Source organism: Chrysemys picta, chromosome 1 (genome assembly GCF_011386835.1).
Source record: "Chrysemys picta bellii isolate R12L10 chromosome 1, ASM1138683v2, whole genome shotgun sequence".
NCBI classification, from domain to species: domain Eukaryota; kingdom Metazoa; phylum Chordata; order Testudines; family Emydidae; genus Chrysemys; species Chrysemys picta.
Genome location: NC_088791.1, coordinates 224,041,398 through 224,066,386, shown reverse-complemented (window position 1 = coordinate 224,066,386; position 24,989 = coordinate 224,041,398). Strand labels below are relative to the sequence as shown.

The 24,989-nt window shown below is 43.4% G+C and overlaps 1 protein-coding gene across 5 annotated transcripts in view; it reads right to left on the bottom strand.

Annotated features, from left to right (window-relative positions):
- GPR143 (G protein-coupled receptor 143) overlaps positions 1–24,989 on the bottom strand; it is a 51,795-nt gene that overhangs the window by 6,867 nt on the left and 19,939 nt on the right. For 4 of the 5 annotated variants that reach the window (XM_065580713.1, XM_065580714.1, XM_065580712.1 and 1 more), the window contains 3 exons: positions 20,651–20,759; positions 17,703–17,820; positions 14,960–15,212 (listed from right to left, as the gene is read on the bottom strand). In XM_065580713.1, the coding sequence (XP_065436785.1) occupies positions 14,960–15,212; positions 17,703–17,820; positions 20,651–20,759 (480 nt within the window). Of the gene's footprint in view, positions 1–14,534; positions 15,213–17,702; positions 17,821–20,650; positions 20,760–24,989 lie in introns of those variants that run through there. The other variant, XM_065580715.1, reaches the window with a different exon arrangement.

The following is a 24,989-nucleotide window of genomic DNA, read 5'->3' as shown; positions in this document are numbered from 1 at the left end:
CAAAGTTCCAAGAAAGTGCCCTTACGCATGCGAAAGTTTCGCAGCCACTGGGAATCGTCCCACACCTGCAACACTATGCGGTCCCACCAGTCTGTGCTTGTTTCCCGGGCCCAGAATCGGTGTTCCACGGCTATAACCTGCCCCATTAACAGCATGATCTCCAAAGCGCGGGGGCCCACGGTTTGATAGAATTTCATGTCCATGTCCTCATCACTCTTGCCGCCGCACTGCCATAGCCTACTCCTCGCCGCCTGATTTTGCAGGTTCTGGTTCAGCATAAACTGCATGATAACGCGCGAGGTGTTTACAATGTTCATGACTGCTGTCTTGAGCTGAGCGGGCTCCATGCTTGCCGTGGTATGGCGTCTGCACTGTTCACCCAGGAAAAAGGCGCGAAACGGTTGTCTGCCGTTGCTTCCCTGAAGAGGGGGGAGGATATACCCAGAACCACCCATGACAATGTTTTTGGCCCCATCAGGCATTGGGATCTCAACCCAGAATTCCAATGGGTGGAGGAGACTGCAGGAACTATGGGATAGCTATGGGATAGCTACCCACAGTGCAATGCTCCGGAAATTGATGCTAGCCCCAGTACATGGACGCACACCACCAAATTAATGTGCTTAGTGTGGCCGCATACATTCGACTTTATACAATCTGTTTCCAAAATTCGAATTATATAAATTCGGATTAATCCCGTAGTGTAGACATACCCGGAGTCTTGGTACATAAGCTTTCAGACCACAGAGCTCTTTGGCCAGAAGCTTTATGTATTCAGACAGACAGTATGTGAGGGCAACAAAAGTTATCTTTATCTGCCCTGTGCCTTGTTGCTTTCAGTGTACTTGCATTCCTAGGGAAATGGTTGATTGCATTACCCAGTGAGCTATTGGGGAGCTAAGTTATTAAACTTAGAGTACTTAATGTGATTGTGGGAGAGTCTGTGAGCTTTGGCCAATAATTTCTGGTGCTTTGAGCAAAGATATTTGTTAAAGCAACAAAAATGCGGATCTCCCTGTCACATGGGGGCACATGATGGCGGGGTGAGGGGGGGAATGAAGTTCATGACATTTCCACAGAAACTGTGGTATTTTGTTGAACACTGTAGCCTGAAGGGAGATAGTTGGCTTTTTAAAAGAAAGTTCACACAAGATCTGCTGTAGTAGGCTACAGAGCATTGCAGCCAGTTGCTTGTACATTTCCCTAGCTGAAATTAATGTCCACCTAGGTTCAGATATTGTTGTTAGCTCTGGTACTACTTGGGAGTGTGAGAGGTAGGACAAGAACACTTCATCTAGTGCAGGTATGATGGAATTTATTCTTTATGCTTCTTGAACAAAACTTCTCAGAACTAAATGATTTTAAAATGCTACCTTATTTTTAGAGAGAGAGAGAGAGAGGTTCTTTACACATTTCCATGGTTTCTCAGGATGCTGCAGAACAGATGTACAGGGGCCTTTGTCCACACCCTGTACATATCAGTGCTAGATTCTGCACCAGCTTCAAATAGGCCAGGGAAGACAAGAAAGGGAGCAAGAAGCTAGAATAGGAGGTTGGCCTGGAGATGGGGGATTGGAGATTGACTGTGTTTGTGGATCCAATGGCTACAAATCCAACTCTAGGGGATGGATAGATGTTATGGTCTCTACTACCTGAAGCCTGGGATTTGGAATAATGGATCCAGAGTTCCACAGTTCCCCACCCACAGACTGAGATGAGGCATTACCGTTCGAAACCCACACACTATAACTGGTTCAAAAAAGAGTTAGATAAGTTCATGGAGGATAAGTCCATCAATGGCTATTACCTAAGATGATCAAGGCTGCAACCCCATGTGCTGGGTGTCCTAAGCCTCTAACTGGCAGAAACTGGGAGTGAACAACAGGGAATGGATCACTAGCTAATTGCCATGTTCTGTTCATTTCCTCTGACACATCTGTCATTGGCCACATTTGGAAGACAGGATACTGGGCTAGATGGACCATTGGTCTGACCCAGCATGGCTGTTCTTATGTTCACACTTCTCCTGCTCAAAGCCCATTAATCCATGCTTTGAGGTGAGGTAAATTTTACCCAAAGGAAACACTCTCTTTAGGTAAGCATTAAAGGTACTCCTGCATTCTCAAAATACCATCAGCCCCATTATCCAGCACATGCCACCTGAGTGGTGCAAAGTAGTTCTGAAGTCAATTAATCCAGCCACTGGAAGTTTCCTGCTGTAAAAGTGCTCTGTTTTGTTGTATTTCCTACTACTAGATAACTTAACTGTGGCATTGGAGTTGCAACAATATTCCTACTGCTAAAGTTCTAGCAAAAAATGTGTTTTGTGGGGTGTAGGGCATGATAACATTTCCTCTTTGGCTACCAAAAAGGAGGGCAGCGGCATCTTGCAAACTAACTCTCTAGTTCATGTTTAACTAGATCTTCACATTTATAAATGGAAGATGGAGGCTCCTTTCATACACAAAACTTGAAATAAACCTTTCTGTGGCACTTAACAGTATTGTTTGTTGCCTGAATACCATAGAAAAACAAGCTCTTGGGTTTATTTTTATTGACAGTTACCTGCAATCGATATAATTTCTAAATCAAACCAAGTTTTGTTTTTATCATTATTTTTACCATTGGCCATGAAAGGCTAAATCATTTCCTTTCTCTCTGGGCCAAATTCATCCTGGTGTAATCCATTTTATGTATCTAAATCTGTTGTGGTTTGAGGTTTTACTCACGCTAACGGAATACCATACTTTAACTTGGAAATGTAAGTAAGAGAGTGATTTCCATTCAGATGAGAGAGAGGCACAAATGGATGTTAGGAACATTAGCTTTGTTAACAGAATGCAAACCTCCAAGACTTCATAACAATTAAATACTTCCAGTTGGAACCACTAGGAATTCCCCTTAATTCTAATGATTGTCAGTCAGCTTCTCCCATGTGACCCAGAGCAAAGCAACCTTATCTCCTGTTTCTTTAAATGAATTTAGTGCTCATGAAGTTCCCAAATTAACATCTTGGAGACTGTTCTAATTATCTGCAGAGCAGGTATAGCCAATTTTTCCCTTCTAGTGGGCCTAATCCCTGACCCAAAGGGCCAACAGCACAAGAGTTAGAGTGTAGATCAGACTCCATGTCTTTTCAATTCTTGACCTCTGCTGAAACTTTCAATAAAGATGAAAATGGATTACCTCTGCAGTGGTCATTTTTGTGAAGTTGATACCTGTGATCTGGGAACTAGGCTAAGGCCACAAACTAATTTCACAGAGGTCACCAAAATGCCATTGGAGGACAGTTGCTTTAGACCACTACTGACCTGGATTTGGATTCATACCACCCTTTTAGGGGCTGAAGATCTCAATAATCCATTCTCTTGAACCAACCCAATCCTGCACTCCTCTGTCCTATATGAAAAGTCTTCTTCCTGTTTACCCAAACCAAATGGATACGTGTATTCTGAATGCTCCTGTGCAATGCCTCTTGGCAAAGCTGCGTTCTTTTCTCAAACTTTTCCTTAAGAGCAGTGTTAGGATGAGCTCTTTCCTGCCTAATGGCAAGATGGAATCTGTGCAGAGATGACTGGTACCTCCTGACATTGGGGGGAGGGGCATAATTTAAAGGTTTGTCCCCTCCCAAAACAGCTTGACTCGCAGCTCCCAGCTGTTTGCTGCTCCCTCTCCCCTGGGCACAGCTCCAGGAGCTGCCTCACAGAGTGGGGCACCTGGCTGGCAAACCCTGGCAGAAATCCGGGGGGTGGGGGGAGTGGAAACGTCTCCCCCTCCTGCCCCCCACACATGTCACCTCTGGTTGCAGGAGAGAAGCCATTGATGTATAGTTGGATAATTCATCTACTTTTGCTAAGGAACTGCAAAAGATCAGGTAATGTCAACCAATCTACTACTAAGCATTCCATTTTACAGTACTTTATGATTCAATGTGATCACAAAGTTGTACTAAAACCCACTGAATATTCTGACTCAACAACCTCACAGACACAATCATGTTTATTTTTATTGTTATTTTAGATTAATAGATTATAAAGATAGGCTTGACTACTGTGATCATCTAGTCTGATCTCCTCTACAACACAGGCCATAGAACTTCCCTGAGTTCATTTCTGTTTGAATTAGACTACATATTTTAGCAAAACATCAGTCTTGATTTAAAAATTGCTCATGATGGAGATCTATCACAACCCTTGATAAATTGCTCCAATGGTTAATTACTTTAAAATAAATACATTTTTGCCTTATTTCCAGTCTGAATTTCTCTAGCTTCAACTTCCAGCCATTGGATCTTGTTCCACCTTTGTCTGCTGGACTGAAGAACCCATTATCAAATTTTTGTTCCCAATGTAGATACTTATAAACTATGATCAAGTCACCCCTTAATCTTCTCTTTGTTGAACTAAATAGATTAAACTCCTTGAGTCTCACTATAAAGCATGTTTTCTGATTCTTTAATCATTCTTGTGGCTCTTCTCTGAACCCTCTCCGATTTCTTAACATCCTTCTTGATTTGTTGACACCATAACTGAACAAAACATTCCAGTAGCGGTCTGTTTAACTCTATTGCTATCTGTACCTAGATACCAGGAATGTCATTTCACCCTAGTGGAAGCCACTGTATCAGGAAGGGAGGACATTACAATTCACTGTGGAACCTTGAGTGCACACTAGGAGGGCCCACATAGCCAGTTAGTGCAGCAAGCTAGTGTGCTCTACATTGACACCCTGGCTTGCCATGCACTAACTAGTTATGTAGACAAGCCTTTAGGGAAAGTCCCCATGCTAAAATATTTGTTTCCTGACTCTAAACACATAACTTCCCAAAGAGGGAATGCATTCTCTCTGTTTTATCTATATATATATATATAAATCTTTTCGTGGCTAGCATTCTTGTTTTCTAAACATTTGTCACATTCACTTCAGCCTGCAGCTCTGAGACCTTTATGTAGCCTTTTCTCCTTCCTCTCAACCCAGAGTACTTTCAAAAGCAGGTCACTTTCCACACTTAAATGTTGGTCCTATTTCCAGCATATATTATACCTTCTCCTAAAAGTAATCATACTATTTCATATGGGTAGAGAAGGCACCTATTGTAGCATAGAAGAGTAACAGGCATCTTTTTCCAGTAGCTCTTGAACTCAATACATCTGCATCTTCATCTCTTATTCCAATTCTAATCTTTTTATGCCTCTTAAACAGGGAGTTAGACTTGGTCTTGCTGAAGGCAGAGTCAAGCCAAAATTGAGCCAAATCACAAGCTGGCTATACACAGATGAAAAAGAAAATACATCCAACAGAGTGTTATGATCACACCGTGATCAGCTGACTCAACTCACTGAGTTTTAGGGCACATCTACACTTGCAAAGTTACAGCACTGGCAGTTACAGCGCCGCTCAGAGAGTGCCGAAGGAAAACCGCTGTTGTGTGTTCACACTGACAACTGCCTGCGCAATAGCATATTCACACTTGCGGCACTTGCAGCACTATTGAGAGCGATGCACTCTGGGCAGCTATCCCACAGAGCACCTTTTCTCTTTTGTCGCTAAGACTTGTGGGAAGGCGGAAGGGGTCATGGGGCATCCTGGGTCCTGTCCCAATGCCCCATGATGCATTGCTTTGCATCCCAGCAATCCCTGTGCTTCCGTCCGCATTTGGCACCATCTTTCAACGGTTTGTGTACTGTGCGCCCTGCCCTGCCTCTTTCGGGCTGCTGGAATGGATCCCGAGCTGTTGACTAGTATGCTGCTTGCACTGACCAACATGTCACGAGTGACAGTGGAGTTATTCCTTAAACTACAAAGTCAAGAGGAGTGTGACATTGATCTCGCCACGTGTAGTAGTTACAACACAAGGTTGCTTGTGGCATTCATGGAGGTGCTGACCACAGTGAAACGCCACTTTTGGGCTCGGGAAACAAGCACTGAGTGGTGGGATCACATCGTGATGCATGTCTGGGATGATGAGCAGTGGCTGCAGAACTTTTGCATGCAGAAAACCACATTCATGGGACTGTGTGATGAGCTTGCCCCAGCCCTGCAGTGCAAGGACACGAGAATGAGAGTTGCCTTGCTGTTGGAGAAGCGCGTGGAGATTGCACTGTGGAAGCTGGCTACTCCAGACTGCTACCGATCAGTTGCTAACCAGTTCGGAGTGGGAAAGTCGACCGTTGGAGTCGTGTTGATGGAAGTGTGCAGGAGCATTAATCGCATCCTGCTCCGAAAGACCGTGACTCTGGGCAACGTGCGTGACATTGTGGATGGCTTTGCACAAATGGGCTTCCCTAACTGCAGAGGGGTGATCGATTGCACACACATTCCAATTCTGGCACCAGACCACCTAGCCACCAAGTATATTAATCGCAAGGGGTATTTCTTAATGGTTCTCCAGGTGCTTGTGGATCACTATGGGCGTTTCACAGATTTTAAGGCAGGCTGGTCCGGAAAGGTGCATGATGCACGCATCTTTTGGAACACTGGCCTCTTCAAGAAGCTGCAAGAAGATCACTGTAGGGGAAGTCAAAATGCTCACTGTAATCCTAGGAGACTGCACCTACCCCTTAATGCTGTGGCTTATGAAGCCATACATGGGGCAACTTGACAGCAGCAAGGAGCGGTTCAACAGGCTGCGCAAGTGCAGAATGACTGTGGAGTGTGCATTTGGCCGTTTAAAAGCCCACTGGCGATGCCTTTATGGGAAGCTGGACCAGGACAGTGAAAATATTCCCATGCTTATAGCCACGTGCTGTACGCTCCATAATATTTGTGAAGGGGAGGGTGAAAGCTTCACTGGACCACAGAGGCTCAGCGCCTGGACGCTGAGTTTGAACAGCCAGAGACCAGGGCTATTAGAGGGGCACAGCACAGGGCCATAAGGATCAGGGATGCTTTGAGGCAGCAATCTGAAGCTGAAAGCCACTAATATTTGTTACTCGGGATTGCAGTGCTTGTAATGCTAGGAGGTGATTGGTGCACATGATGCAAGAAGGGGCCTTAACATAATTGTATGTTGCTTTGCAGTGCTCTTTTTGCTTTCACTTAATAGAATAAAGATTGCTTTCAAACAAACACAATTATTTTATTGAAAGACAACCACCAGAGGAGTCAAATGAAAAAAATCATCAGCAGGGAGGGGGATGGGGGAAGGGAAGGTCTCAAGAGGAGGAGGGGTCCCGGGACGGCTACAGATTTGTGTATGTCCAGGGATCATACCCAACCATCTCCTTTGGAGTATGTTGCAGTGGGTGCTGGACTTCAGCAGAGCCAAACTGCAGAGGGATGGGTGTTGATTGCAGTGAGTACTGGGACTCCACACTGCTGGACTGTGAGGGGGAGGAGTGGAATGCTGTGGGTAGAGAGTGGAGCCAGGAGGTTGATAAGAGTGTGTTGGCAGTGTAGGGGGGATGCACGGGAAACAGTTTTGCGACAGCTGCTGCAGGGGAGGGCGGGCGCAGAGCTGCTCGGTTTGAAGAGCTAGTATCTGCTTGGCGCTCCATAACTGTTAAGAGCCGCTCTGTGGCTTCTTTCTGGTGTGCCGCATTCTCCTTTCAGTCCCTCTTCTTGCTGTCCCACCACTCCTTCAATTCTTTTTTCTCGGCAGCGGAGTGCATCATAACCTCACGCATAAAGTCCTCCTTAGTTGTTCTTGAATGATTTCTAATTCTGTGCAGCCATTCTGCTGCTGATAACAAAGAGGGAGCTCTGCTCCCAAGCTCACCTCTGTGAAGTTTAAACGCAACATTTTACAGAAGCAGTATTGTTTGCAACACAAACAACACTGATTCAGTGAGTTAAAACACAGCCAGTACTCACACACCTGTCACTAACTGGCTGACCCCAGGCAAGCACACATGAGACACAAGACCCCCAAAATGGTGAGTAGCCACAGGGGCAGGGAAAATCACTCTTCCCGGACCCTGCTGTACACTGGGCACATGGCTCTTGGGGAGAACCAGCACTGTAGGGGGTCCTAATAATCATTCCTGTCCCCACACTTTCCACAGGAGATGATTATTATGGAAGATATCTCGCTACTGAGGGTGAGCAGGGAATAAAGGGAGAGTCTTCTCCAAGCCTGCGACTTCCACCCTGATGCTTATGCAGCTAGCCTGTGTGAAGCAATGGTCTCCCAACCCGTCAAGGCAAAGTGGCGCGGGAAAGTTACCATTAATAGACAAAACAAAGCAGCTCTGCTGAGGAACCTGTGGCAGCGGATTTCTCAGTATCTCCACGAGAGTTACCTGGAGATCTCTGAGGCAGATTCCCGTGAAGTGAGGGAATGTATCAACAGCCTGTTCCACTGCTCAAACTAGGCATGAGCTGGGAGACAAGCCTGCTTTCTGCAAGCCTCCTGCCCCCAACAACTCGCTTCAGCAATTCCAAAATTAGATCCACTTACCAGGGACCTTCTCTCCTGTTTGTGTTTTGCCAAGCTCTGACTGCTGTGACTGGGTAGGCTCCTCCAGGGTAGAAGAGAGTTCCTGACTGCATGCATCTCTGGCCTCTGAGTCATCCTCTGTCTCTGGGTCCCCCTCCCCCTCTTCATCCAAGATTGCCTCCTCCTGGCTCGGTCCACTCTTGACTGGCACACAAGCCAATGAAGTTTCCACAGGGTCTTTTGCAGTGGAGGTGGGGTTGCCACCGAGTATCATGTCCAGCTCTTTGTAGAACCGGCAGCTCATGGGCGCAGCATCGGAGCGGTGGTTTGCCTCCCGCGCTTTGTGGTAGGCGTTCCACAGCTCCTTCACTTTGACCCTGCACTGCAGTGTGTCCCGGTCATGGCCCCCTTTCAGGTTCAAAGTGCATCTAGAAATCTGTCCGTAGGTATCATAATTCTGATGGCTGGAGTGCAGCTGTGACTGCACTGCCTCCTCTCCCCAAACGTCGATGAGGTCCAGCAGCTCAGCATTGCTCCAAACACGGAATTGCCTGGTGTGTGGAGCAGGCATGGCCACCTGGAAAGATGCACTGAGACCGCTGCACATATCACCAAGCAAACAGGAAGGAGACTTTCAAATTTTCAAAGGAATGTATGGGGTGGGGCTAGCAGTTGGTCACCTGAAGGCAGGGTGGTACAGTTCAAACCGATGACCAGAGAGCTGAGAACAGGCATTGTGGGACACTTCCTGGAGGCCAATTGCAGCGCTGTAATCACCACGGTGTCTACACTGGCACCACAGTGCTGTAGCCCTGGCGCAGAAAGCTCTAGCGCTGCATCTGCGCAGTTTCTGCACACTAAGTGGCTTGGCAGTGTGTACACCTTGGGAGTAAAGCGCTCAAAGCTGCTTTACTGCGCACAAACTTGCCAGTGTAGATGGGGCCTTAATGTCTTAGCTGTTGCTTAGCACGTAGTAACTTGAAGACACACAGTGACATGCAAATCAAATCAGTTTTGTTTCATTACCAATTGACTCATTCATGATGGAGAAGTACAGAATAAATTTTCTATCTTCTCAGAGTACAGAACCCTGGCCCAATTCCTAGGACTCCAACCATTGAAGAAGTTCAGATCAGGATCCAGATCTGAGCTTTGTAGCTTGGGTCCATCGCTACCTCCAAATAATAAATGTGTTTGTGTTCATTTTCTGCAGTATTCATTAGAAACACATGCTTTTCTTCACTTGAATTACCACACTTTTGTTCTTGCTGCAGTTTCTATTGTATTTTGTTTGACCAAATTTCACAGGGCTCTCTCTATCTGTGTTTTGGTGATCTCATGCATTCCATCTGCCTTTGAACACTAATGATGCTATCAGATGTGAAATGTCCTCTAAGGGACTTCATTTGAACAACAAAGAAAAAAAAGTCTTAACACTTGTTGCTCCCTACTTGCAGTTGATCTTCTGTGTCAATTTACCAAACAGCAAGTCTCCTAGCAATGACAGGTTTAAACATGCCTGGCAGGGGGCATGGTTAGGATTAAGGCTAGGAAAACATTCTAAACCAGGTGACTGCTGTGGGTCTTGATGATGTTAGTGTTTTTCTTTGTAGTTAAGAGTCTGATCTTTCTAGGAGTCCTTCCAATCTCTACAGTACCAGCATGCAAGCAGGTGGGTCTAGGGCCGGGGATCAGTTAGTTTCACAGTGGAGATTGTTTGTTTGTTTTTTAATGTAAACTCAGTCAATTGGTGAATTTTCTCATGTCTCAGAACTCCTGCTGAAGGAGTCTTTTGAAAATGTGACCCACAGACACTCAAATGAGTGCAGCTTTCTTTCTGTGTAAACAGAAATGTGTGTGATCCATACCTACAGAGCTCGGGAGTTATATGTTTATACAACTGGCAACATTCTAGGGGAGCAGTAATTGGGAGACAAAATAACCAAATGCCTCCAGGGGGTTGACAGTACTCAACAGCTTGTTTCCAGCAAACCTAGTGCTTCCCCAACAATCATCCTGTACATATATGTGTATATAGTCATGCTCTTTAACAGGTGAGTGACCAAACCACCATCCGGATTCATCCGGACTTTCCCAACATGAGGTTACCTTATCCACCCTTTGTCCTAGGCATCCCCATGTGTAACTGCTGTATATCTGATCTTGATAAACTCTTCCCTTGTCAAGGTCAACTGAATCTTGGAAGATAACGCCCCTCTCCTCACATACATATTATGCTGCCTTCAGGAGTTCTTGTTGTATGGCAGAAGAAGTAGGCATCCTAGACCAAAGCCGTGCTAAGCCTTTTAGATTCTAATGCCTCTTCAGTATATATAAACGGGGAGATCAGAGGAAGGATTTAGTTAGAGATGTACAGAACACTTAAACATTTGACAGCTAGGGGAACCTCAAATGTGTAGCTTTGGTGTGCAAGAACTTTACCTCTTCGCATTTCAGCCATGCAATTAGCATGAACATCTGCCCAGATTGAATACTAATTAAATGTATAAAACTGGCTGGGCAAAATGTAGCCCCACTCTACTCCAATGGATAAATTCAGGCTGGTCTGGAAAAATGCATCCTATGGTAGCAGGGGATAAGACACACTGAGTTCCTGACAGTTTACGTTTTACTGTTATAATTAACACAACCTAAAACCAAATGTCAAGTTTGTGCAGAGAACATATATTGTGTGTTTGTGTTTAACAATCCAGCTTCTTACTGTCGTATAGCTTTTGGAACATACTTAGTTTAATCACGTACCATTATGCACAAATACTTATATCATGAGGATTCCATTGCATTAATGGTTTTATTCAAAATTATATTCTAGCTTTGTTATATTATTTATATATTTTACAATGTTATTTCTTCAAGTATTCATGTAGCTGAGCTTTGTTATGCGCTGGTGTGTGCAAAATATGATCATGTACAATTAATAATGGGTATGTCCCTAACCCATGTTATCTGAGCTGAATGTAACTTGCTGGACAATTGTTTTGAATGTATAAGTGCTCAGTAATTCTGCCCATGACCTGATCACCATCTCACATCTACCTTTCAGCTGTGAGTCACAGACACCTCACTGTCCCAGAGAAAAGTGTGGACTGGCCAGTAAACTGTAGATATTACTATTAATTAGAGCCCAGACTGTCCTGCCCCGACATGGTCTAAGGCAGAAGCCACATCTCATGTATGTTTCACAAGACCCTGACTCAGGCTACTGTCCTACTGTGGATTGGATTCTGTCTCCACTCTCCCTGAGCCACCTTCCCAATACTAATTTGAGACCGAACCCTCTAGACATAGGCTAGCAATAAATATTTCCACATTCAACCTGTAAAGACTCCCAGTATGTTCCCAAATTGAGCTTGAGATAACCCCCTACCCAATATAGTCTGGCTGTATGATTTACCATCATAAAATCCAAGACCATACAACTGTAATTCATCTACAAAATGGGGAAGAAAATTCTTTATTGTGTGATAACTAGTAGGGGGTCTCCTACTCACTGAGAGTGGATAAACAGAGTTCAGGTTGGTGTTAAAACATAGCTGTATTTCCTGACTTGCTGGGAGGTAGGTGTTTTACACTACTGGTCCCACATTCTAGCTTCCTGACTCTCAAACATTTGTTGTTAATGTTACCTTTGAATTTCCTTCTAACTACATATTTTTAATAGCTACAACGATCTATTGTTTTACATGAATAGTTATGCCTTTCCAAACGTAAGTGTATCTTACTGAAGACTTTCCTCTTCTAAATACGTAAATCAAATACCTGCAGAAGGCTAAGGTAAGTTAATGCAACACTTTGCTTGTAACAAACTGATCTGGTGCATGGTAAGGGAAGGAGAGCTATTTTCTTATGGTCTGCTTGTGTAACCCACACACCTTCTGGGTGTGATGTTCTGTCCCATCTAGTGGCACCGAGACCACTTAGAGAGAGTTAAATGAGTTTGCTCTACAGCCTTAGCCAATAGCCATGTAGAGCATGGCTTTTAGTTCATGCAGTAGAGGCTCATGCACTAAGCTCCAGAGGTCGCCGGTTCGATGCCAATGACCGGGGTCTGTCGGTGTTACACATGCAGTAAAATTGAATGTTGACTGGGTACAAATGTGCAGGACACACAGTTACCCTTCCGTTTTTGAACAAAGGAGGAATAGCTCAAGTACACATGCCACAGGAATTGAGGGAGTGGTAACACTTTCCTCACCATTAAGTTTCCTTTTAAATTAAAAATCACTGTTGCTTTACCCCCAGCATACAGTATATGTATGTCACAAGGCACCAAAATTAGCCTAGTCATGGAAGCCAGTGTTGTCAGAGCAGCAAGAGGCTTTCATGAAAGGTTTGGGTTTGGTTGTCTTATGATAATATCCTGCACAGACTGGCAATGTGTTAAAGCACCACTCAGCTCTCAAGTCTGGTTTTGAAAAACTTTTTGGGGCAGATTATGGCCAGCTTTTTGTGGATGAAGGAAGTGGGAGGGCGAGAGAGTAACGGGATCTTGCACAGGTGTTAACCACATTGTAAGTGGGGAGCAGAGCCATTGTTCTTTGCTCAGGGTCAGCAGTGGCACTAGTCTCCCCAAATGGGGTACAGCCAGGCTGCGGAGTACAAGGGGAAGGGACTGTGAAGCGGTCATTTTCCCCTTTCAGATGTGCTCGGCAACTGCGATGCACTGGAGCAGAAGAAGGAATGCTGGATTAGTTAACCAGACTTCTAGGGCTTCTCACTACAAACTGTCACTTTGCAAATCCATCCTCAGCATGTGGCTGTGCCTTTGAAGGCATGATCCGTTTGTTTATTTTAGGGGTTTGTGCTGCGGCCCACGACAGTAGCATCTGAGAGAAGATTAACAACAATTCTCTCTACCTGTAATAGTCTTGTTTTCTTTCTGCTCCTAAAAATTACTTGGACTTACATGAAAACAGGATCTTTATTTTGATCCATTTAAATCTGCTCCAGAAATCTTCATCCTCTGTCTGTGACATCACTATTAGCGTCAGTGGAAATGACCAGTTTTACAAACAAATAAAATATCCTGTTACATGCAAATGGCCCTAGTAACCAACCAACCAACCAACCAAAAGAAAAGGTGTGGGGGTGGGGAGGAAAAAAGATTGTTTTTAAAGACTGTGATTTTAAAGGTTTTCTACAAAGCAACTGCAGCTCTTTAAAGATCAGTCCCGCATTTATCAATTTACTGTATCACCTTTTTATTGATTATGTAAGATCAATTGTTTTTTTAACTCCAGCTGCACCTGGTTCTCTGACCTTCCTGGAACTCTGAGCAGTATGGCTGTTATCATTCTACTCTTTAATTTAAAAAAAGTTACACAGGGTTTCCATGGGATTTGACAATCTATTTATGCTTAAACATGGTTGTACCAGAACCAGTTATAACACAGTTTGGACAGCCAGTACAAAATTGTTTGAATTGACTTAAAGATTTGTTCTAACCTATGCCAGGACTAGCATGTTTTTTAAAACGGGTGATCAGTTTGGGCTGGTCAGTATAGGCTTGTCAAACCACACTGTAACCTAGGTTACCCTTGTTTAAACCATGCATAAGCACTGTAGACTGAGCCCCAATTGCTAGTTAACGATCATCCTGTTTTAACGAGTATTTGGGCACAGGTGCTTAGACGCCACAATGCTGAGCACAGTAATTAGGGAAGGAAATAAATATTGTTGTTCGAATTCCCTTGAGTTCAGTAAACCAGGATATAAAATAGAACACTCCTCAGAGAAAGGACTGCAGATTACATTTCACTGTCTTTTGATGAGATTTAGGCACCAAAGTCATTTAGATGACTAAAAATTATACCCTGCATCCCTTAATGGTATAAATACCAGACTGCACTGTACTAAAAGACTATATTCCTATTAATTGCAACCGCATTTAGATAAAAGCACACTTAATTATCCCACTAAAATTCAAATGGGCAGGGTAAAAGAAGAGTTATTAAGCAGGGTTCTATATGCAAACAATGCAAATCCATATCTGTGTCACAGTTGTGTCTTTCCAACATTTGACCATTGTTTTAAGGATGACAATTTTGCATCCCTACAATCCTAGTGATAGAATTCCAGATATAGAGCTGCACCTCTGGAAAGTCAGGCAAGGGGCCAGAGTTAGAAAAACCCAACACAATAGTAATTTGTTTATTAAACAAAAGAATATTCTGCTGAAGTACAGGTGGCAAGAGAGGTTAAAACAAAAATGTACAAAAAGAAATCAATTAGGTTAATTAAGAAACACTGAGCTTCAAAGAGACTGCTGCCAACACAATGGAAAGCAATCAGGCATTCATCAAACAGTATCATCTTCTCCCACACTCCCTACAAGAGGACTGAAGACATAAGTTATCATTTATGCCTCCAGGAAATATATAGGATGTGACAGATGACAAGGCCCCAACCAAGCCCTGGAGCAAATAGTGATGCACTCCATGCAGTGGTTAATCAAAGGTCATGGCAATGGGAGAGGTAACATTAAGCTTTATGCAGATGCAAACTACCAGCCCTGGTAGATAGGAGAGTTTCTGGATAACCTGTCATCATTGGTAGTGTTACCTTCAGACAGCATGCTTAAGGCCTCGTCAGTCTGCTGGCTGCTGGCTGCTGTTGTCTTCTTCGAATCGTGGATGTTGCTTTGGTAGTTCACAGAGGAGCCAATGGCAGAAGGGTAGCCATTGTCAGCAACAGCTGATGTGGACATTGATTCCCACGGTATTTCTCTCTTTTGCCACTTCAGGTTCAGTTTCCACCCGGTCCAGCCATAAAAAGTGAGTGTGAAGAGAAAGCCTTGCATTGGATTCAGCACTCCCTGGAAGAGACAAGAAAGGAGAATTGCAATGGGAATTAAAATCAACAGAGTGGTGAATTTCAAGTACAGTGAAACCATTCCTGTGCATTAAGGCTACATCTACGCGGCAAAAAAAAATTCACGACACCAAGTCTCAAAGCCTGGGTCAGCTGATTTGGGCTCGCAGGGCTGCGGGCAATACAATTGCAGCATAGACATTGGGGACCAGGCCAGACCCTGGGTTTTGAGCCCAAATGTCTACACTGCAATTGTATAGTCCCATAGCCCAAACCCCACAAGCCCAAGTCAGCTGGCCACGGGTCTTTTATTGCAGTGTAGACATACAGATTTTCTTCACAGTGAACAATTGCTGCCTTGAGAGATGTTGTAAAACTCACCCATCTGCATCCAGATGAAAGTACATGTTATGTTTCTTCTAGCCACAAGCAAATCCAGGGAAGAAACCAAAGCCCTTGTTCTGGTACACAATAACTCTGAGAATACAAGGGGTCAAATGCTTGCCTGGTTTGACTTCAGCTACTCAGTGGAGTTGTATCAGGGATAAATATGGCCCTCACTGTGCTTTAACAGTCTCCACTGTGTCTTATGAATTTTATTTTGCATGAGCAATTTTTCAGTGAAAGCAGAGCCAAACATACTGAGAGCAGCCACTCACAGATAACCAAGTTCTTAAACAGTGATCAATCAGTTTGTAACTGCTGCTGACTCATGAACAAGTCCATCTTGGTTGGATTAAAAAACTGGGCAGCTGAGACAGTCTCTCAAAAATCACCTCTGTCCCCACTTCCTTGGATATTTGGCAAGTAAATGCTTCGGATGTTTCTATTTTTCTCGTGGGAAATCAGCACTTTATTTTTATAGCCAGCTTACAAACAGTTCAATTCCTAGACTTGACCTCTTGCCCTCCAGGCCAGCAAGAGCTGAGAGCTGTGTCACGTGAGTGTGTTCAGCCCTTGGGAGAGAAGGGGGCACCATGTGAGTGGCATCGCTTAACCCTTTAATACAGGATGAAACCTGGAAATGGAGAGGTACATACTTGAGGGTGCCTGATTGCTTGTCAGAGGGTAGCAGGGTGTGCTGGGGGAGTGGGAAGAGGAGTAATTTATCTCTTGTAACACTAATGTAGGATAAAATCTGGAAAGAGAGAATTAGGTATGCAGAGATGGAGGTGTCAGGGTATTGTGTGTGTTCTGGGAATGGGGGAATATTCCATGCACAGGAGATGTACATTCATCCATAATACTTCAGGCCAGATTAGCCAGGTTCAGCTGCAAAAATTGAAAGGTTAATACTGATGCTCTACTGACTGGTAGATTTAGAAACGATGTTGTAAAGAAGCCCCAGCGAGTCCTCTGTGGGCAGAGGGCTGTAGCCAAGGCGCACATACAAAAATAGAGGAGACTGTTTTAAGAGAAGAAAAATTGGTGGTAACATGGGTTAAACTTGCAAGAGAAGCAGTGGATTCTCCAGCTCTTGACATCTTCACATCAAGACTGGATGCCTTTCTGGAAGCTATGCTTTGGCCAAACAAATTATTGGGCCCAGTACATGGATAACTGGGTGAAATGTAATGGTCTGTGATATACAGGAGGTCAGACTAGATGATCGAATGGGCCCTTTTGGCCTCAAATTCTATAAATCTCTGTAAGTTTCCCAGAAAGTGGGAAGGGAGGGAATTATTCACAGCTAGAGCTATGCCATAACTCCAACTAAAAGAGTTTTAGTGCTTTTCATGTGTTTAATGTTCACTTAATTAAAACTCTCATCCAAATATACCCTTGACCCTCCGCTAGAAAATTTTTCTGTCATTTCAAAAAGAAAAACAAAGAGCGTGTTTTTACTAAGAGGCTTTGCAGATATTTAAGATCTCCCCAAAGAAGCTACCTGCATCATCAGCTCCAGAATATCCTCTTTTGACTATTCCAGGAACATTACGCTTATGGGGTGATAGGGAAATTACAGTCCAGTAATGGTCCAAAATACTTTAGTAGTGTTCCTACAGTATTTTGGATCATTGCTCTGAAAGACCAATATATTTTTCTCTTGTATATACAGATGTTTTCTACATAGCGGCTTTAAAGAGCAAAGAAAATGATCTTAGTTACAAATACAGGCTGAAATTGTTAGTAAGCACCCAAGTTGTTAGCCTGTATTCAGGAATCACTGGTGAAAACTCTGTAGTCTGTTATTCAGGAAGACACAGTAGATGATCATAACGGTCCTTTCTGGTTTTTAAAATGAATGAATCACCTTGACTTCAGTAGGGATGCACAGAGGATCAGTCAGGGCAAAATTTATCCCTTAGTTCTTCTTTCAGAGTTTCATATGAAGAATAGTTCCTGTAATTTTGAAAATGTTCTCCCATTTATTTATTTTTTTTGTATCGAGGGGAGATTATATTTTGAAAGAAATAAACACTCATTACATTGGTGCTGCTGCCTGTCATACAGAAGCTACTTCCAAGACTAATAAAAATCATGGTTGACCTACCATTATAATCCATGTGATCAGTGCAGCATTTCTAACATTTTTCAGGGGGCTTCCATTGATATCTGGCTGCATTTCAAGGTAGAACAACAGGCTCTCATTGATGATATTCGGTAACCAGCTGTTGCAGGGATAAAGAGGATGAAAAGAAAAAGACAGATTTGTTTGTATATACAGTGGTTTTGTTACCAAAGCGTAATTGTGGTGATTGTTGGCAGGGAGAGGGAGAAGTCTGTTTTTTAAAGCTTGTAGCCAACAATATGAAGGAGCAGCAGGTTTGGGAGAATATGATCAGGAAACAAAATCCCTTTCCTAACCCAGCCTGAGACAAAGAAATAGACATAACCAAACGGAATGAAATCCTAGCATTCCAGCCTGCTGCAGGCTGATAAAATGCAGAATTAAATCAAGTTGATTAGCAAACACAAGACTAGAATGTACTACAGTCTACAATGGGGAATGTCATCATCAGCACCTTCTTATATTTGCAGCCTCTGACGTGGTGTACCAGGCATTTGCTGCTTCTTGCCAGAGGCCTCACTGCCTTAGCAAACCCTGCAGAAGAAGGTGCCTTGCCAGAAGGGAAGGACATTGATTTCAGACATTTATGGATTGCCTAGAGCAGTGTTTCCCAAACTTGGGACGCCGCTTGTGTAGGGAAAGCCCCTGGCGGGCCGGGCTGGTTTGTTTACCTGCCCCGTTCGCAGGTCCGGCTGATCGCGGCTCCCACTGGCCACGGTTTACTGCTCCAGGCCAATGGGGGCTGCGGGAAGCAGCACGGGCCGAGGGACGTACTTGCTGCCACTTCCAGCAGCTCCCATTGGCCTGGAGCAGCGAACCGCAGCTAGTGAGAGCTGCAATCAGCCGGACCTGCGGACACGGCAGGTAAACAAACCGGCCCGGCCCGCCAGGGGCTTTCCCTAAACAAGCAGAGTCCCAAGTTTGGGAAACACTGGCCTAGAGAGGTCTCCCATGATCAGCTACAGGCAAAATCAGAGAGAGTTGGTTCTCTGGCACCTACCAGGACCGGGAGCAGGTAGAGGCCAATCAGGGCCCAGCAGGCCAGATAAAAAGCAGTGGCTGTACCTACTACAGGCCAATTCTGGGTGAAGCCAGGAAAGGGAAAGAACACTTTTCCTGCCCTAACCCAAGTAACCTGGCCCAGTCAGAGGCCCAACCTTGACAATGTTGGGTATCTATGAAGGATTAGTGTTTATATTGTGGGCTTTAATGCCCAGGTGGCTATTTTGAGTTAAGATTTAATTTGTGTTCTGTTAACCCTGGAAGGGGACTGGACTGAAACCTGACCTGGCCAGAGAAGCTGGCCACTGGGCCATGGAGGCAGCTGACCATTGCAGACCTGGGACAACAAGGGGTGCTAGAGAGGAAAAGTCCCTGCAACACTATGTCCTGACACTAGGGGGGACTCTAGTATCAAGAGCACATTATAATACGGCATATAAATAGAGTTGCAAGGTTCATACATACACTAAATATATATAGCATTGCTACATTGCTGCACATCGTTCCCTGAAATTGCCATAACATATCAATAGTTCTTACCAATAAGGGCAGCTCATGGTCAGATAGCAAACATCAAGTTAAATGAATAATAATCTTCAGCGCCAAAGAGAGGGTATGTCAGAAAGCCCAGGTTTTAGCCCCAGTGAACAGACTTTAGTGCAGTTTCTCTGTATTTCTCCTGCATAGTCAAATGGGTCATTCCCATTCTATGTGAAAACCTCATGTTTTTCTCCCTCCACCTTGCTCCCCTCACACTTCTTCCCTGTTCCATTCCCCCCAACCAGTCCACTTTAACAAGCTGCTCCCACGCATGACCTAAGGCAAGCCACATCCCCTCTTTGACACTGTTTCCTTTCCTACCCTATTTCTGTCTTGTAGGTTTAGACAGCAAGTTCTCCATGACAGGGACCATCTGTTGCTATGTGTTTGTATGGTGCCTTGCATGATGGACCCCAGTCTCATCTCAAATGTGCTCGTGTAATACAAATAGCAAAAAATAATTTCTTCCTCCAAAAGGATCCTCTATTTTTGTTCAGCAGTTTGTGCCGAGCAGTCAACACCTGTCACTCCCAGTAGTACTCCAGAATCTTTTGTACTAGCTGCAACATGCTTTAGAACAGGGGTAGGCAACCTATGGTACATGTGCCGAAGGTGGCACGTGAGCTGATTTTCAGTGGCACTCACACTGCCCGGGTCCTGGCCACCGGTCCGCGGGGCTCTGCATTTTAATTTAATTTTAAATGAAGCTTCTTATACATTTTAAAAACCTTATTTACTTTACATACAACCATAGTTTAGTTATATATTATAGACTTATAGAAAGAGACCTTCTAAAAATGTTAAAATGTATTACTGGCACGTGAAACCTTAAATTAGAGTGAATAAATGAAGACTCGGCACACTGCCTCTGAAAGGTTGCCGACCCCTGCTTTATAAGGAAGCTGCCACTGCAGAATGGCAGTTTTCTTTGGGACACAGTTTTGCCTAAGGATACCATATTGGAGATGGGAAAAAGTGGTCTGAAATTCCACAGCCAGACCATATTGAGGCTACTCTTGTGGAGAGTGACCATAGCAATCTTTGTATTTTTCAGACTATTGCTCTAGGCAGCTATCTACCCAGTCAATGCCTACTTATCTTTTTTATCATTTTTCTTTGAGGCTTGTGTTTTCATGTTGCTCAAACTCCACACACACACACGCACACCCCCCCGGTATATTCTGGAACTTGTGTCACAGCTGCAATTGGCAGCTTAATGCTTCAGCTACTAAGAAAAATAATTTAGAACATTTTCCTTTCTAGACAATTCCTCCCCTTGAAACTGTCAGGTTGACAAACAAATAGAGCAAGCCCGCCAATGCCGTTCACACACCCCACCTTCCACAGTTGGGAAGTATTCAGAGTTTTTTAAAAAATACGCCTCCTACCATATAATGAACACCAGCATAATTTTGAAAAAGCGGAGCTGAATCTCCGTCCCCAGGCGTCTTTCATTCTCTGTGTAGATTCCTTGTCTTCCTTTGAGCAATGAGGCAACTGGAAAGTACAAAACTGTATAATGAGTACATGGCTATGGGGTTTTTTTTATTTACAGGGATCCAGAGAGAGGGAAAGGGAAGAGGAGAAGCTGTAGCTCAGGTTCCTGCTGTGATGGGACTTGATTTTAACCAACAGGGAAGAATTGGTAACAAACAGAAGGTGGAAGGCAATTTGGGTGAAAGTGATCATGAAATGATAGATTTCATGATTCTAAGGAAAGGGAGGAGTGAGAATAGCAGAATAAGGACAATGGACTTTTAAAAAGGCAGACTTTAACAAACTCAGAGAAATGGTAGGTGAGGTTCTATGGGAAGAAAATCTAACGGAAAAAGGAATTCAGGAAAGCTGGCAGTTAATCAAAGAGACAATATTAAAGGCATAACTGCAAACTATCCTAATGCAAAGGAGAGAGAGAAAGAATAGGTACAAACCAATATGGCGCAGTCAGGAGCTCTTTAATAAGCTGAATATCAAAAAGGGAATCCTACCAAAAGTGAAAACATGTACAAATTGCTAAGGAGGAGTACAAAAGAATAGCACAAGCATGTAGGGACAAAATCAGAGAGGCTAAGCACAAAAAGGCAATAAGAACAAGTTCTTTAAATACATTATGCAGGAAAGAAAGAGGAAGGAAAGTGTAGGTCCTCAACTTAGTGGGGAAGGAGTGCTAATAACTGACTACATGAAGAAGGCTGAGATGTTTAATGCCTGTTCTGCTTCAGTCTTCACTAAAAGGATTAATGGTGACCAGATAGTCAAAACAAAGCAACAAGGGGGAAGGAACAGAAGCCAAAATAGGGAAAGAACAAGTTAAAGAATATTTAGATAAATTAGATGCATTCAGGTTGGCAGGGCCTGATCAAAATCATCCTAGGGTACTTAAGGAACAAGTTGAAGCAATCTCGGAAATGTTAGCAATTATCTTAGACAACTCCTGGAGGACATAGGTATGGTCCCAGAAGACCGGAGAAAGGCAAAGCACCTATCTTTAAAAGGGGGAACAGAGAGGACCTGGGAAACTATAGACTAGTCGGCCTAACTTTTATAGCGGGAAAAATACTGAAACAAATGATTAAACAATCAATTTGTAAGCACCAAGAAGAAAATAGGGTTATAAGGAATCGGCAGCAGGATTTGTAAAGAACAAATCATGCCAAACCAACCTAATTTCCTTTTTTGATGGGTTTACTGGCCAAGTGGATAAGGGGGGAAGCACCAGACACGATAGATCTTGATTTTAGTAAGGCTTTTGATGCAGTCCCATGTGACATTCTCATAAGCAAACTAGTTGAAAGACTATACTCAAACAGTAGCTATCAGTGGTTTGCTGTCAAACTGGTAGGGTGTATCTAGGTGGGTCTTTCTGGGGTCAGACCTTGTTCCAGTTCTACTCAATATTTTCACTAATGACTTGGATAATGGAGTGGAGAATATGCTTATAAAATGTGCAGATGACACCAAGCTGGGAGGGGTTGTGAGCACTTGGAGGACAGGATTAGAATTAAAAATGACCTTTAGAAATTGGAGAATTGGTCTGAATTCAACAAGATGAAATTCAATAAAGACAGTGCAAAGTACTTCACTTAGGAAGAAAATAATCAAACGAACAGCTACAAAATGGGGAATAACTGGCTAGATGGTAACAGGATCTGGGGGTTGTACTGGATCACAAATTGATGGAATCAACAATGGGATGCAGTTGCAAAAAAGGCTAATATCCTGGGGTGTATTAACAGGAGTGTTGTATGTAAGACACAGGAGGTACTTGTTCCACTCTGCTTGGCACTAGTGAGGACCCAGCTATTAGTATTGTGTCCAATTCTGGGCACCGCCCTTTAGAAAAGATATGGACAAATTGGAGAGAGTCCAAAGGAGAGCAATAAAAATGATAAAAGGTTTAAAAATCCTAACTTGTGAGGAAAGGTTAAAAAAACCTGGGTATGTTTAGTCTTGAAAGTGGGCGTTGGGATCTTTATAACAGCTTTCAAGTCTGTTAAGCGCTGTTTTAAAGAGAATAATTGTTCTCCATGTCCAATGAAAGTAGGTGGACAAGGCAATGGGCTTAATCTGCAGCAAGGTTAGATATCAGGGGGAAATTTTCTAACTAAAAGGCTAGTTAAGCTCTGATATAGGCTTACAATGGAGGTTGTGGAATTCCCATCAATGGAGGTTTTTAAAAAAATAAGTTGGGCAAACACCTGCCAGGGATGGTCTAGCTTTATTTGGTCCTACCTCAGCGCAGGGGGCTGGACTTGATGACTTCAAGGTCTCTTCCAGCCCTACATTTCTATGATTCTATGCAGGATAGTTTAGAAGATGGAGGAAAGCTCATTAAATAATCTCCTTTATCCATTTAACAATTAAAGAAAATAGTGTCATCCAAAAGTGGGTGGTGACATCAGAACTTGCCATTGGCTTTCTATCAACCCCATCTAAAATGAGAAGTAACAGGAGGGGTCATAACTGTTTTACCTTTTAAAAACGTAAAATGAAACAAGTGTTTCGATAGTGTGTTTAACTATGCAATTGTTATGCCTTTGTTTTCTGAGTTCTGCACCTATAAGTCACTTAGGACTCCCTCTGCAGAGATGGGCAGCTAGGTTGTGTGCAATACAGACATTCATAGGGGACGCAGGCACACTTTGCGCTCTCTCATGAAGACTTTAGTCTTGTTTGTTGCTTTTGATTGATGTAAAATAGGGAGACTGAAAGGATATGGCTGCTCTAGTCATCAATATTGGTTCACTTTACAGCATGGAAGCTAGGGTGCAGCCTGAAGTAACCCTTATTCACTGAAGAGAAGATAAAGAAGTGTAGCCTCTATATACCTATAGGACTGCAGGTACCAAAGCAACATCAGAAGAGCCTTCCTTATTGGCCCTCAATAATATGCTTCATCACCTTGATCAACATGTAGCTGCTCCTGGATGCCCAGGTAGCTGCAGTTGCCAAGTCAGTTATCTGTGCTTGAAAGGGGTTTGTCTCCTTTTATTTGCTTATTATTAGAGAACAGTTTACATCTGTGCTCTGCTCTGACTACCAGCAGATTTCTGGGTAAAGTCTAAAGAGTTTTTGACCTTATAAAGGCTTTGGCTGTCAGGGAGAGAGAGAGAGACTCCTTTTCTTCTCATATGGTACCATGGCAACTATGATCTACTAATAAGCTGAGATCCCCCTCCTCATCTAAATGGACTGTGTTCTTGATAAGGGCTCTTGGCTCTGACACAAACTTCCTACTGTATATGTATATATATGTATATATATCTTCCTACTGTATTTTCCACTCCATACATCTGATTAAATGAGTTTTAGCACATGAAAGCTTATGCCCAAATAAATTTGTTAGTCTCTAAGTGCCACAAGTACTCCTCGTTGTTTAAACTTCCTACTGTGGTTCACCAGAACTCTGGTATGATGGATATGGGGGAACAGTCTTTTTGTTCTGTGTGTACAGTGCCTGGCACAATGAGGTCTTGGTTCTGGCTGGAGCCTCTAGGATATAAACAATACAAATTATTATTTTATTGTTATTAAAAACCTGTCTGTTTTCTCAGACTTTTTCTTGGAAGTGGGGATTAAGGAATGAGGGAAGGAAGGGAAGATGGGACAGAAATTGCATTTGTAATGGGATTGGGGGGGTTTCAGGAGTTTTTTTTATATATTTTAGTATGTGTATATTTTAATGCAAACTTGTGGATTTATATTATGTAATACACTGAGCATTGGGTGGGTGTAATATTAAATACAAAACTTGGGATTGTTTGGCTCCAAAGTTTTATTTCAGGCTCCTCTCTCGAATACATGTAGATGTGGTCATCAGGCCCCTGATGAAGTTGTGTACAAGCCCAATTTCAGGCCTTTGTTCCTAACATCAAAGTCATGAGTAACCAAATTCCAATCATATTTGACCACATGTAAAACTAATATCTGACTCCATGTGCAATTAATGAGAGGGCTGCAGAGAAGCCAATGGAGTCTGCATTTCATTACAATATCTCAGTGACTTAGACCTTGTCTACACTAGAGAATAATCCTGACTTCAACTCTCAGTGGCCAGCGATAGCTGCACCAGTTCAAGCCCCTAGCATAGACAGTTCAGTCTGTTATAAGTACCAGGGCAGCTTTGCTAAATTTCGAGAAGATGCAATGCAGTTTTGTCCATCTACAATAGTGTTTTTGAACCAGCACAGCTACGTTGATGGTGTTGTTGGCCACCAATGCCTATAC